At 41.6% G+C, this 14,746-nt stretch overlaps 1 protein-coding gene across 1 annotated transcript in view; it reads left to right on the top strand.

The window, feature by feature from the left end:
• The window catches only part of LOC624931 (PRAME family member 8-like), a 43,067-nt gene extending 31,778 nt beyond the window's left edge, over positions 1-11,289 (top strand). Inside the window, exons 3-5 of the mRNA XM_006536387.2 lie at positions 8,528-8,842; positions 9,308-9,898; positions 10,722-11,289. Coding sequence (XP_006536450.1) covers positions 8,528-8,842; positions 9,308-9,898; positions 10,722-11,289 — 1,474 coding nt within the window. The remainder of the gene's footprint in view (positions 1-8,527; positions 8,843-9,307; positions 9,899-10,721) is intronic.
• Positions 11,290-14,746: the final 3,457 nt, after the last annotated feature.

The raw sequence follows: 14,746 nt of genomic DNA, 5'->3' as shown, positions 1-14,746 counted from the left end.
CTATTCCGAAGGTCCAGAGTTCAAATCCCAGAAACAACATGGTGGCTCACAACCATCCGTAACAAGATCTGACTCCCTCTTCTGGTGTGTCTGAAGACAGCTACAGTGTACTTACATAAAATAATAAAAAAAAAAATTCCAAAATCAAACAAAACCAACCGACTGACCAACCAACCAAAAAAACAAACATACATCTTTGTGATGCAGATCAATATTAATTCCCAGTAAGCAGAATGACTTCAGTGCATTTCTACAATTTTTAGGGTTTCCTGGGTCTGGTAAGCAGATCATGTACACAGAAGAAAGCTATGTGGAAAAGATGAAACGCAAAGCCTAAGGCAATGCATATGCATAACTCAAAAGTTTCACTCGAGCAATTGGGCATTGAAGAAAACCAAAGATACATGGTGTACAGGTCTACAGTGTGACCCAGAGCCTGTCTCTCTCTCTCTCTCTCACACACACACACCACACACACACACAAACACACACACACACACACACACACACACACACACACACACAAATTCAGTGAAGAGGAAACCTGAAGGAACAGGTTAGTCAGAATGATCTGCTTTCCAGCTTCCCAGGAGCCACATGGCCAGTTCTAAGAGAGTTTGAACAAGATACAGAATACTTGTCTCAAAAATTTTATGAAACACACTAATGAACTATGCAAGCTATAGAAATATATCAGTGATGCTACAGAAATATATCGGTGATGAGGCTAAAAATTCAATTGGAATGAAACCCAAGGTCTTCAACCTGTTCCTCTAAAGAAGTCTAAACTTCTCTACATCAAACTGCATTACCCAAGGAAAAACCAGTACATACCAGTTGAGCACTGCAGATAGGTCTCCAAGTCCCAGCTGCACCAGGCAGTTATCAGGCTGCAGGTCTCTGAGTGTGTTCTCTGGATCAACTGGAGCCTTTATATACCTCTGTGCTAACCCCTCCCTATTTTAGCCACACCCTCCAACCAAAACTGGAATTGGATTTCCTGGTTTAATCTCCACCCTTCAAATTCCAGATCAAAGATCTAATCATTTCATCGGTTAAATCAGAAGGACTTGTATTCACATACTCTCCACTCTTCCTCACCCCCCCCCAAAAGGTTTCATGGATAAATATGAACATTCCACTTGTTAATTAACCATATAACATCAAGTTTTTTTATTTGTTCTTTCATTTACTTAAGGTTTACTTAGTTTTCAATTTGTTCCATGGGTCTTGTCATGCTCAGAAGCCAAGGGTGTTTTAGAAGTCTAATTCTAGAAATTCTTCTGCCTCAGAATCCTTCCTATTGCTAGGATTACTGTTATGAATAAACACATCTGGTTGGATTTCATTCATGGGACCAGAGTCATTTTTAGTTTTCATCAGCTAAGGGTTTAATCTGTTATTGATCAGAGACATACCATAATTCAAAGGTATTCTTTTTAGCTGGATTTGGGACAGAATACAGAGTCAGAGTTAGGAATAGGTACTGGAGCTCAAGGGCTGAAGTGGATGTTCTGTCAGTAAACTGCAGCAGCAGCCACACAAAAGGTAGGGCAGGAGCAAGGCTTGATTCCATTACTATAGTGGCCAGGGTGTTGTGTGTGTACTCAGTTGGTAGGGAGCTACCCAGCATTCAAAGATTCCTCTCTAAAACTCTCTGTGCAACAGACAAGATGGGGCATGCTGGTAAGCTCAAAATTGGAAGTGGGAGGTAGGAGGCTCATTTTAATGTCATCTTCAGCCAAACTGTAAGCTGAAGTATAGTCTGATCCCTAAAAGACAAGGGAAATGGTGCCCTTGGCTGCTCAGGCAACTTAGATTATGACAAGTAGGATCAGCCTAACAACATTCCTCAGGGATGTGGGTCTTGGGCTGGAGACTTGGCTTAGAAAGAAGGAACCTGTCAACCTTCTATTCCTATCATCTACATGGTGGCTTGAAATGATCTGTGACTCCAGTTCCAGCAGTTGTGAAACTGCGTTCTGACCTTCTAGGGGAGCAGCCATGAGAGGGCTGCCCATTCATAGTTGTAGGCAAAGCACCCCTACACATAGAACAAATCTTACTAAAACAATACATTTATACTGAGAATGGGAGCATACACATTGATTCCCTCCCCTCAGGAGTCAAAGTTTGACTGATTCAGGGAGTTCAGAGCTACCCTTATCTTAATAACTAATCCCCAACCAGTGAAATCTATGGAGTGAGGATCTTTCACAAAATTAAACCAGAGCTGGGCAGGGTGGCACAGGGCATAAATCCCAGCACTACAGTCAGAGGCAGGAGCATCTTTGATTTCGAGGCCAGACTGCTCCTCAGAGTGGCTTATGGGACATTTAGGGCTTTTAAACAAAGAGACCCTGTCTAAAAACAACAAAACAAACACACAAACAAGATGAAATTTCCCAGATGGTGCAGGTGCAGACTTAAAACCCAGGATTAGGTAGGTAGACACAGGAGAAGCTCTGAGGTCAAGGTTAATCTAGTATACAACGTGAGTTCAGGAAGAACCAGAGATGGGTAAACTGACCAACCCTGTCAAAAATCAGTCAAACAAACAAACAGACAGAGAGACAAAAACCAAACAAAAAAGTACCCAAAACACAAAATAAAATTCTTAAATTAACTTCAAGGGAGCTTAAGAGCCAGTGAGTTGGCTCAGAGGGGAACGGCACTTGCTGTCAAGCCTGAGTTCAGTAGTGGTAACCACAGCTGTACTGACAGAGACCACTTCAGTTTACAGTCCACCCACTCTACATGCACACTCCCTAGCTGATCCACCAATTTACAAATGAACTAAGACAGTCAGCATGTACAGAAGAGCAGGAGAGCTATCAAGGGTGGTGGTGCAAGTTTCAGTGGACTGATGAAGGATGACCCCCAAACTACATAATGTAATTCTGTGTCTCCCATTCAAATACCAACAATGGGAGCTGGGTGTTTGATTGGCAGCTCAGCCTCTTGTTCTGGCTTCATGAATTAAAATATCTGCAGTAAAACTCCTTGGGTCAAGAAAAAAAGGCTTTCTCCAAATGCTAATGAGATCTCCTTGGAAAAGAAAGAAGAAATCCAAAGTAGAAAGAAAGATTTTCAGAGTAAAATGGGACCAAGAGAAAGGAGACTTTGAGCTGGATGGGGCTCATGACCAGGGAATTCTGGAGCCTAGGGGCATTGACCTTGCCGAGTTAATAGGCACTACAGTTTTTAATGAAAGAGCCACAAGTACCACTGTCTAGAGATAAAGACAATGACCCGCCTTTTCATTGGATATTTTCTTTATTTACATTTTCAAATGTTAGCCCCTTTCCTGGTTTCCCCTGTGAAAAACACCCTTCCCCTATGCCCTCCCCCTCCCCCTGCTTACCAATCCACCCACTCCTGCTTCCTGGCCCTGCCATTTCCCCACACTGGGGCATACAGATAAGTGGATATTAGTCCAGAAGACCAGAAGCTCAGAATAGCCAAGATAAAATTAACAAACCACATGGAACTCAAGAAGAAGGAAGACCAAAGTGTGGATCTTTTATCTATCTTAAAGGGGGTGGACAAAAGGGGGAACATGGAAGGAGATACAGACTCAAAGTGTGGAGTAGAGACTGAATAAACGACCATCTAGAGACTGGCTCACCTGGTGATCCATCCCATTTACAGTCACCAAACTCAGACACTGATGTGTACACACTTTTTCAGCATGCATAAACAATGTCACACCTCAGAGTTGGAATGGAGGCTTTGTATACATACCCAATGGTGGGCAAAAGCTTTCTTCAGGTCCAGGCTTTGTGCTCAATGGGAGACAATAGATCCCTGATCATATTATATTGCAATAACTTTTTTTCTAGAGATTTTCTGAAATTGACCTGTGTTCCTCTGAGCAGCTTGTCCAGGCTGTCCTTGGGGAATTTCATGCACAGTAGAATCTGTTGTTTGGGTAGTATTGTTGCACCAAGGTTCAAGGAGCCCTGTCCTGGTGAGGTTGACCTTCTGTTCCATGCTCATCAGAGTAGAAGAATGGAAAGTCTCAAAGTTTTTATTGATCTGGTTTGTTTCTTGTTTGTTTGTGGGGGGTCTGGGGGGTATTTTTTACATCTGTCTTTGTTTGAGGGTTTCCTCTGGACCTGACTGTGGCTGAGATCCTGTTACTAAGCACTATTCTCTGTTTGGCCATGAAACTTCTAACCCCCTTGCTATTCAGGTGCCCAGAACTTTTATTCTGGTAGCTTGGTGCTCTCTACCACCTACGCAGATATAGCAGATGCTTCAACAACCGTGCCTATAGTATTTAGCCATTCACATCTTCCTAGCACACACTATTCCTTTCTTTTTTCACCTCTGAGCCACACCAGTAGGACCTGGGAAGGAACATTGTGAGGGTCACACCAACACCTGTTTGTTGCCCAAAGCTATGAGCAACCATTTTCTTCCTTGACTGACAATTGAATTTAACAGGCAAAATCCAGAGACTACAGGCTCAAAATCCAAAGGAACTGATGATCTTGGCCTCTCCCATTGATTTTCTCCAGAAATGTGGCTGTCACAGGACAATGGTAACATCTAGCCTTGATCCTCAACCTTTGCATATCTTGAAAATCTCTACCAGATGTGCCTAGAGAGTAACCTCAGGGGTCATTCCAGAATTGCTTCTTCCAGGGAGAGAGCATCAATGACACTGGTTCCTATGAAAGTACAGAATATAGATCAGTTTCCTTCCAGTCCAGTGTACACAATGAAAAGGCTTGCTAGCTACAAGTCTTGGAACAACTTCTCTTGGGGCACTTTCCTCAAGATTGGGTCTCATTCAAGGAGCCACTGGCCTTCTCCATGTTGTGGGTTCTCTCATGATCAAGAGTTCTATAGCTCCCAATTTTCAAGCTTCCAAAACTGAACTATCTCACTTATCAAGTCTGGATACTGAGATCCTTTCCTGTAATGAACCCCCATGCTATTCGTTATGGCTGCCTAGGTGAAATAGTCCTCATCTATAACCCTGTCTACACGCAAATTAAAGAAGATACTATCTCTGCCTCTTTGTGTAGTATGAGCCTTCAGCCTGTCTAGTTCCTATCTCAGTGGCATTATCTGTAGACAATGTGCTAAGCTGGCACTCCTTCATGTTAATCAGATATGGGATAAAGAGATAGTTCAGGAGTTAGGAGCATGGGGGAAAAAAACACAGGAGCTGACACACAAAAGCTAGGATATGTACCTGAGGTATCTGTTAGAGAAGCCAGTGCTCTAACTACTCAGTCATATCTCCCTCCCCTTTTCTTTGCGTCTCCCTTACTGAAATATTTTTTTTTCATACAACGTGTTATGATTATGGTTTCAACTCCCCCAACTCCTCTGAGGTCATTCCCACATTATTTTCCATCTCAATCCACACCCTTTGTATCTCTCCTGAGAAAAGAAACAGGCACTTAAAGAATCCAGAAACATGTGTGGCAGAACACAAGTGTACTGCCAGGACAGGGGAGGAAGAGGCAGGACCACCTCCAGACTGGCCTAGCAAGTGAGGTACATAACAGTTTAACATACAATGAGACCCTGCTTGAAAAACAAACAGAGAAATGAACAAATAAACAAAAAGAGCAACAGAAAATCAAAAGAAAAGAAGAACACACAACTTGGAACAGGACAAAATAAATAAGCCAACAGAAAAAGAGAGCCAATCCCACCCCATCAAAAAAATAAAGTAGAATCATCAACAACAACAGCAAAAAAAAATCCCAAAGAAATACAGAATACATTCAAAGACACAGAAATCCCAGAAAAACAGAAAGAAAGAATTTATAATCTAAAAGCAGAACAATATAAATAAACAAAAGTGTATAACACAACTTTCTAACACTCAGATCTGCTAAATTGTCTTTGAGTTTGTTTTGTTTCCCTCCTACAACTGGTTAATTAGTCTTCTTTTAAGAGTAGGATTTGCATCCAACAGAAAATTTCCATTTAACTCCAGGCAGTGGTGGTGCACATCTTTAATACCAGCATTTGGGAGGCAGAGGCAGGCGGATTTCTGAGTTCAAGGCCAGCCTGGTCTACAAAGTGAATTCCAGGACAGCCTGGCCTACACAGAAAAACCCTGACTCAAAAAACCAAAAAAAAAAAAAAAATTCCATTTAACAAGTTTAGTGTTTCATTTGGAAGACTTTACTTTATAGATTGGAGACAGCTTCTGGGTTCCAAATGGGAGCTTCTCTCAATACTGTCATGTGGTACAAATTTGTGCATGCCCTGTGCCCGCTGCTTCAAGCTCTCTAAATTCATATGTGCATCAGTTCTTCTGTGTTTTAGAAGGCCTTAAGGTATCTTCAGTAGAACGATGGCTACTATGAACATAGTCAAGCAAGTATCTTTGTGGCATTGTGGGTCCTCTTTGGCTTTCTGTCTGTGAGTGGTAAAGCTGGGTCTACAAGGTAGATTGAATCTCAGTTATTTGAGAAACTGCCAGATTGATCTTACAAGTGGTTGTGCAAGTTTGCACTCTCTTCAACAATAGAGATGTGTTCCTCTTGTTCCATAACCTTCCCACATGAGCTGTGAAATGAGGTTGAGAGCTCTGATTCAATCACTGAAAAGGTTGCATGTTACAAATACGATTAAAAGGGTGGAGTTTAATAATTTACTCCAATTCCAGTTTGGGATTGGTGGGTGTGGCTACAAAAGGGAGTGGTGAGCAGAGAGGTATATAAAGGCTTCACTGGAGCCAGAGAACACATTCAGAGAACTGCAGCCTGAATAACCGTCTTGTTTGACCAGCACTCAGAGACCAGTCTACAGTGTTCAGAACTAGGAGGTAATGATATTCCCCTTGGTCATGCGGTTTGATGTAGAGACATTTAGACTCCAAGTTAGGACAAAACATGTTAATTTTTTCTTCTTAGAGGAATACATTGAACACCTGGGATTTAATTTCAAATGAAGTTTTAGCTTCATCACAAACGTATATGTTAACCAGGTGATTTCATTATTATGGTTGATTTTCTATTTTGTTTAAGCTGTCCTACAAATGGCCATGTGGCATTGGGTAGGGTGAAAAGCAATAACCTTTTGACTCATAAGACTCCTCAGTATTAACATTACTAGTGTGTTCCCTCACATTTCCATTCACTCAAATGTTTGTGCTTGTTTTTGTGAGTCACTGGCTCACCTGGAGACCAGGGGACCATGTGTCTTTGAACACCTTTAACTCACAATAGCTTGAGTTACACTTGGAGTGTCTTAATGTCTCACTCAATGTCTTACATTAGGCTTTGCTTGATATCGCTTTCACACAGCTTTGATTTTTTTATATGGTCTGTATATGGGACCCAGAAAACCCTGAAAATTATAGGAACCCATTGTCATCATCATGCTTAGTGGATCAATATTGATCCAAGACACAGGGTGTTGTGTGTGTGTGTGTGTGTGTGTGTGTGTGTGTGTGTGTTTTTACTGCTTCCATGATTGTTGTGTGTTGCATTTTTGTTTTGGGTTTTTTTTTCTTTTTTCTTTTTCCTTTTTTTTTTTTTTTGTTGATTATTTAATTACATTTGAATTGTTGTTCTTTTTCCCAGTCTTTTCTTTGGCAGCCGCTGACCATCATCTATCCACTTTGACTCTAAAACAATACTCCCTTACACACACACCCAGTCCCCAACAAGCCTCCACAGGACCAAGCATCTCCCTTCCCATGGATATCAGATAATTCAATCATCAGCTACATATTTATCCAGAGCCGTGGATGCACCCGTGTACAAACTTTGGGTGGTGGTTTCATCCGTCAGAGCTCTGAGGGGTCAAGTTAGTGGATATTGTTGTTATTCCTATGGGGCTTTAATCTCTTTCACCTCTTCTGTTCTTCCCTAAGCCTTCCATTGTGTTCCCCTGGCTCAGTCCAATGGTTGCCTATAAGTGTCTGCAATTGTCTTACATGCTGGCACAGCCTCTCAGAGAACAGCTATACCAGGCTCTTATCTGTAAGCACATCTTGGCACCAACTATAGTGTCGGGGATTAGTGTCTGCTGATGGGATTGATCCCAGGGTATGCAGTCTCTGGATGGTCTTTCCTTCAATCTCTGATTCATTTTTTGTCCAAGTTTTTCTTTAGATGGGAACAATTCTAAGTTAAAAATTTTGAGATGGGTGACTGGTCCCTTCCCTCACGTGGGGAACATGCCTATCCACTGAGGCTGGTCTCTTAAGGTTCTATCTCGCTTGTGCTGCACATGTTGTCTTGGGCCATCCACATTAAGTCCTGTGAGTCTTGTCAATTCAATATTACTTTCATTCTTTCTTTTTTTAAAGAGTGTGTCACAAACAAAATTTTTGATCCAAAAATTATATACCCATTTGGGTGATAGAGAGGCTGCCATGATGACACTGTGGGCGACTGTCTTTCTATGACGTCTTAGGATGAAGAGGTAAATTGATGTCTCTACCATTGCATGAGCAGTAACTCAGAAGCTTAGTGGTTGATGTGATGGTGAGGAAGTTTTATAAATATTCTCTTAAACGTATATGCATTTCTGACTCCTTCCCCAGGATCCTTCTGATTGGAGACCTTAAGAAGATGAATGTTCATACCCCACCCACACTCCAGAAGCTGGCAATTCAGACTCTGGTGAGAGAGGAGGCTCTAGGCATGTCTGATCTGGAGGAGATGGCCCATGGACTCTTCCCAGCACTTTTCAAGGAGGCCATTGATGGCAGATATATCAAGCTCATAAAGGCATTGGTGATAGCCTGGCCTTTCCACTGTCTCCCTGTGGGGGCATTGATGAGGACTACTGACCTGGAAACATTGCAGGCTGTGCTAGATGGAGTAGACATTCGTCGAACCATAGGGTTTCACCCCAGGTAAGCAATTTCCAAGTCCTGTAGAAGGGAGCAGAAGGAGTACACATTAGACATTGTCAGGGAGATTAGATCTGTCATAAATGGATCAGATGCTTCTGATGGCATCATCAGGCAGGGATACAGGGTTCTTGACAGCTACTGTTTACTTGTACTGAGCACAGTTCGATATGGATTAACCTTGAATATGGACTAGAGTAAATGTGGCCTCACAGTGGAATGAGCCTATCCCTGACATTCCCACAAGAACTAATAATATAAGTAAGGAGAAGTAAAGTGTACCTTATTGAAAGAAAAGTATTCATGTGTACAGAAGCACAGGAAAGCTTCAGTAGCAAGCCTGAGTCCAACTTGGATATCAGGTCCTGAAAAAAAAATGTACACTTTAGCACAGAAGAGAGACGAGTTTAGATATATGTAGTAAAAGCTAATTCAGGGTCTGTCATCATTCTTATGTTTCACCTGCAGGAGGAAAAAACTACAGTATCTCGACCTGAGGAATGTGCACCATAGCTTCTGGAACATATGGACTGATTCAGAGGACAGTGACTATTCAGCAGAGATCTTGGATGAAAAGAAAGCCCTGCAGGTCCGTCCCAGATATGCACTGAGGCAGCGTCTGAAGGTCACAGTTGACCTGTGCATCAGGTCCTGCCTTGATGAAGCACAAACATGGTTCTTGAAGTGGGCCCAGGAGAGAAAGGGCTCCCTATATTTCTGCTGTACAAAGATGAAAATCTGGACTCTGCCAGTAAAAGCTCTCAGACATATCTTCCACATTTTTGATCCAGAGCACATCATGGAGTTAGAACTAAACACTGAATGGACTCTGTTAGAGTTGACACATTTTGCCCCCTATTTTGGGCAGATGAGAAATCTTTGGAAAGTATTCCTGGCACCCCTCCACAAAATCGACTTCCATTTACCCAATAGAACAAGAGTCACCGAAGTCAAGTGTATCAACAAGTTTGCTTCTCAGTTCTCCAAATTCAACTGTCTGCAGCATCTTTTCATGTTCTGTGTCCATTTTCTCAGATCCCAGATGAATCAGGTCCTAGGGTAAGCCATGATGGAGAGCTGGTTCAGCTATCAGAGCAAATCTGTCTCTCTTTTCTTAAGGGTTATGGGGACATGATGCCAACCAGTCACTAGGAACAAATATTTAGAGACTCCAAAGACTGGAAGTTATGTCTTGTTTCCATGAATACTCAGTTATACAAGGGAAATTTTACAAGATAAATCAGTATCTCAAATGAACACTCATGAAGTAGGAAAGTGATTTGAGGTAAAGAGTAGGTCAGATCTAGTAAGGATCAGTTGTATTTCTTCCTAGAATCATGGCCGCCCAATCAAATGGAAACTGAAGAGGAATGGAAGTGTGTAGTGAGAAGTCAGGGGACTCACAAGTACAGGGTAAACAGGAGCTATATGTTCAGATCTGTTAGAACAGCCTTCTATCATCACCCAGTTCCCATGGGTTAAATATTTTGAACACAGTAGTGCTGAATACATGGGGCAGGAGGTAGAGCTTGGGCTGTAAATGAGAGCAAGCATGACTGCAGAGGGAATGATAGAATGCAGATTCAGTGAACACACAGCAAATATTGAGATCCTGTCAGAATTCTATTGGGATGGGATTTCTTCTGTTGCTTTCTGGGATTAGGGGATGAACTGGTTTTCAGGTTTAGAGTGAGGCCAGGAGATAAATTAAGAGGTTGAAATGACTGAGCAGTTTCCAACAGAAAGCATCATAGATGATGTCCTTAATCACTTAGTAAAACTGATCTTGGGGCACCTGATTCCTGCTACCACTCTGTATATCCCTGCCAAACATCTACAAGCCCATTTGCCATAACTAACCATCTGTCTCCTTTACCTCTAGGTGCTTGATGACACCCTTGAAGACCTTCTCCATTACTTACTCCCTGATTTCACAGAGAGATTTGGATTCCTTTGCCTGCTGTCAGAGCCTCTTTCAGCTAAAACATCTGGAATTGAGAGGTGTGGTCTTACTGGATTTGGATCTTATGCCTCTGAGAGGTCTCCTCATGAAAGTGGCAGGCACTCTTGAGACTCTGGATTTGCAGGGGTGTAGGATGAAGGACTCCCAGCTCAGTGTCCTCCTACCTGCATTCAAACAATGCTCTCAGATCTCCAATATCAACTTCTACAACAATGAATTCTCCATGCCCTTCCTGAAGGACCTTTTGCAGCACACAGCCAACTGGAGCAAGATGAATGTGGAACAATACCCTGCCCCTCTGGAGTGCTATGATGAATTTGCTCAAGTCTCTGTAGAAAGATTTGTGCGACTTTGTCAGGATCTCATGGATACACTGAGGGCAATAAGGCAGCCCAAGAACACCTCCTTTGCTACAGATATCTGCCACACATGTGGGGAGCGCTGGGTCTTTGACCAGGTGGCCAACCTTTGTCGTTGCTGGCAGTAAAATGGGAACATTCTGGATTTGAATAAAAATAAGGTTTGGGACACATGTCTTACCAAAAAAAATGTATTTTCCATCTTCAGTTGTAATAAAAAGAACAGAGAAAAAAATCTCACTCAGCCTAGTCATTATACCCCCTTTCTGTAAACTATCAATAAAATAATTTGTTACTCTGTATTTATTGAAAACTTAGAACATGATTTCTTTGTTTAAACATCATTGTTATTGTCTGAATTGAATAAAGCATCTAAATTAAAAGACTACAACAATCACCCTCTGGAAAGAAGTAAAAAAGTACACATTGAAGCCAGGCATGTCAAAATTCACAATCTTGGGAAGGTGGATAAAGTTATCAGTTATGGTGGGAAATATATGAACTTCTAGGCTGGCCTAAAGTACAGAGGAAGAAAAAAAAATAAAGAACATACCTCTCTCAGACTCGTTCTTTCTGTCTTCCCTCACACCCTTTCTCCCTGTCTGAATGTCCAATTCCCTGAACTTGTTCCTTAAGACCAGTGAACTCACCTGATATTTTCCCACAATTAACATGCTTTCATATTCTTAAAACAAACAACATGTAGATTGAGAGAGACTCTTCACCAGTGAAGAGCACATGCTGCTTTTGCAGAGAACCAAAGTTCTGTTTCAGAGCTAATAACCACGTGGCTGTCAAATGGAACTCAGGCTTCAGGTGCTAGGACCCTCCTTTCTGTCCTCTGTGGATCCCACCTTTCACATGCACAAATCCACATAATACACAGGTAGCTATTCAACCAGCTGAAGAACTCTTTAAATAAAAAAGGACTCAATTTCACAAGGGAATAAAAAATGGCCCAATTAATTAAAATGGTGATGTTGTTCAGTAGCACTTGTGTGTCTGTGAAGGGAGCATTTGGAGTTTTAGGCATATCCTTTGAGCTCCATTGGTGAGCAATATTGTAAGATGCTCTGAGCTCCAGAGTTTGAACTCTTTCACTATGGGTGAGTGAGAAGAAATTAGTAGTTTGTCACTCTGCAATATTTATTTCTGTATGTATTTTATGTATATTCCTCTTTTATTTGCATGTATCCTTGCATGATAGAAAAAGGCATCAGAACGTTGTATAGATGGTTGTCAGCTACCAGGTGCTTGTCTAGAACTGAACTCCAGTTGTCTGAAAGAGCAACCAGGATTCATAATTTTTGATCCTTACAGGCCCATGTTTGAGAATGGTAAACATACTCATGGATAGAGAATCAAAAGGAATCAGGAATTTATTTTGCACAAAAGCTTACGACTTTGGCATTATCTTTAATTCATTACAATTCAAACATTTTGTGTACATGTGTGTGTCGCTGGTTTGCTTGATTGTTTCCTATTTTAGATAGTCACTATATAGATCAGCCAATGATATAGCAATATCCTGAGTCATTCTAAGAATGGTCAGGATGAGCTTCATTTCATAGAATGTTTACCTAGCCATTCACAGGATCTATGAACCAAATTAACAGGGTGTGATAATATGTAACAATTATCTCAGCACCCTCTAGGTTGAGAATTCAGAGCAGGAATTCAGTAGCATTCTATCTACTTATCTAATACCTAATATAAAAATTCAAAAAACTTCCTCTTGATAGGGAGCCAGAGTCCCTGAGCACTTTCCTTTTGATGTCTCTTGAACTCATCTTATCCCTGATCAGGAAAGGAACAAAACCGTTCAAAATAAGTAAATAAAAATCAAAATAATAAAAAATCCTGAACAATTTCTATAGTATAGTCTTTACGCATATCTTGATCAGAGAAGAGAAAGAAACAATGTACAGAGGGAGGGAAATAAGAACTAAATATAACCTTACCTATTTATGTCTTAGGGAAATGTCTGACTGAAACAACATTCTTTGTGTAATTGACATATACTAATTATCAGTTATAAGTACATACTAACTAAAGGCACCAAGCTTCAATCCAATGTTCAGAACTTTGTCTTATATCAAAATAATTGCATATTTCATGACTATTTAGTGTAATTATAAGTGGCTCATGAGAATATATGTTGCTAACATGTTTCAGGAAAAACTTGTTTCTGTTCAGTTTGTTGTGGGCAAAGTTTAAATGCTAACATGTCTAGCTCCCTGTTTCTCATTTCGTTTTGCTTTCATTAATTCATTTATGTATTCACTTTACCACCTGATCACTTCCTGCCTGTCTTTTCCTCCCAGTTCTACCCTCTGACCTTTTCATCTCATTTCCTTCTGCCATTCTCCTCAGCAAAGGAGAGGCACACACTCCCCACCCCTACCAGGTTCCACACCACTTTGACACACCAAGTTGCATCAGGACTAAATGCATCCTCACCCACTGAAGCCAGACAAGTCAGCCCATCAAGGGGAAAAGGTTCCAAATGCAGAGAACAAAGTTCAAAAGGAGAAAACACCCAGTCTGATTTTTAGGAGACCCTCATTTAAGACCAAATTTCACATCTGTTCCATATGAGTAGGAGGCCTAGGTCTAGACCATGCATGCTCTTTGATCGGTAGTTCAGTCTGTGTGAACTCCCAATGGGTCCACATGACTTAGTTATGTAGGTCTCCTTCTGGAATGCTTGACTCTGTTGTAAAGCTCTGATGACCCTTAGCTAATGGGGACCCTCGAGTGAAGAACTCGTAGAAGGTGATGATTTCAAAGTCAAGAGAAATTTATTGTTCCAGTATGCTAGGATCGTCATGCACCTCAAGAAGAGGCCCCAAACCCACATGGCCCATTTGGCCAGTTTTTATACAGCAACTAGGCACAGTATGAATTTTAAACTGATTGGTCTTTAGGGAATGAGGTGGCAAGGACTTCTCTTGTCTGTAGGTGGCAAATGGACGCTGTGCCCATGGGTATTCCTGAGAAATGTAATCCAGGAAGGGAGGGTGCCTACATGCTTCATGACCTCCTCTGTCTTCCAGGAATGGCTGGGTCCTTAAGCTCTGCTGTTTGGTCAAATTTGGTAAAAAGCCCTGGGCTGATCTTTTCACCATCTGGCTCCCTCTATCCTTCCTCTGACTTTTCCACAAGACTCCCCAAATTCTGTCTAATGTTTGGCTGTGGGTATCCATCTGCTGCCATCAGGTGCTGGATGAAGCCACTCGCAAGACAGTTATGCAAGGCTTCTGTCCTTAAGTATAACCAAGTATCATTAAGAGTGTCAGAGTTTGGCTCTCTTCCATGGGGTAGATCTCAAGTTTGGTTAATCATTGGTTGTTTATTCCTTCAATCTCTGCTCTATCTTTATACCTGCATATCTTGTAGGCAGGGAAATTTTTGGATAGGAATTGGTGGATTGGTGTCCCCCTCCCTCCATTGGAAATCTTGCCTAGCTAGAGGAGGTGGCTACTTCATCTCTTTATACCCATCTGCTGGGCTCTCAGCCAAGGTCCCTCCCATATACTCCCAGCAGCCTGCTCCATCCAAGGTCTCTTGCTTTTCCCTGAAATG

The sequence above is a fragment of the Mus musculus genome, assembly GCF_000001635.26.
Source record: "Mus musculus strain C57BL/6J chromosome 5 unlocalized genomic contig, GRCm38.p6 C57BL/6J MMCHR5_RANDOM_CTG4".
Lineage (NCBI taxonomy): Eukaryota > Metazoa > Chordata > Mammalia > Rodentia > Muridae > Mus > Mus musculus.
The sequence above is the reverse complement of the archived record's forward strand: the minus strand, read 5'-3'. Positions and strand labels throughout refer to the sequence as shown.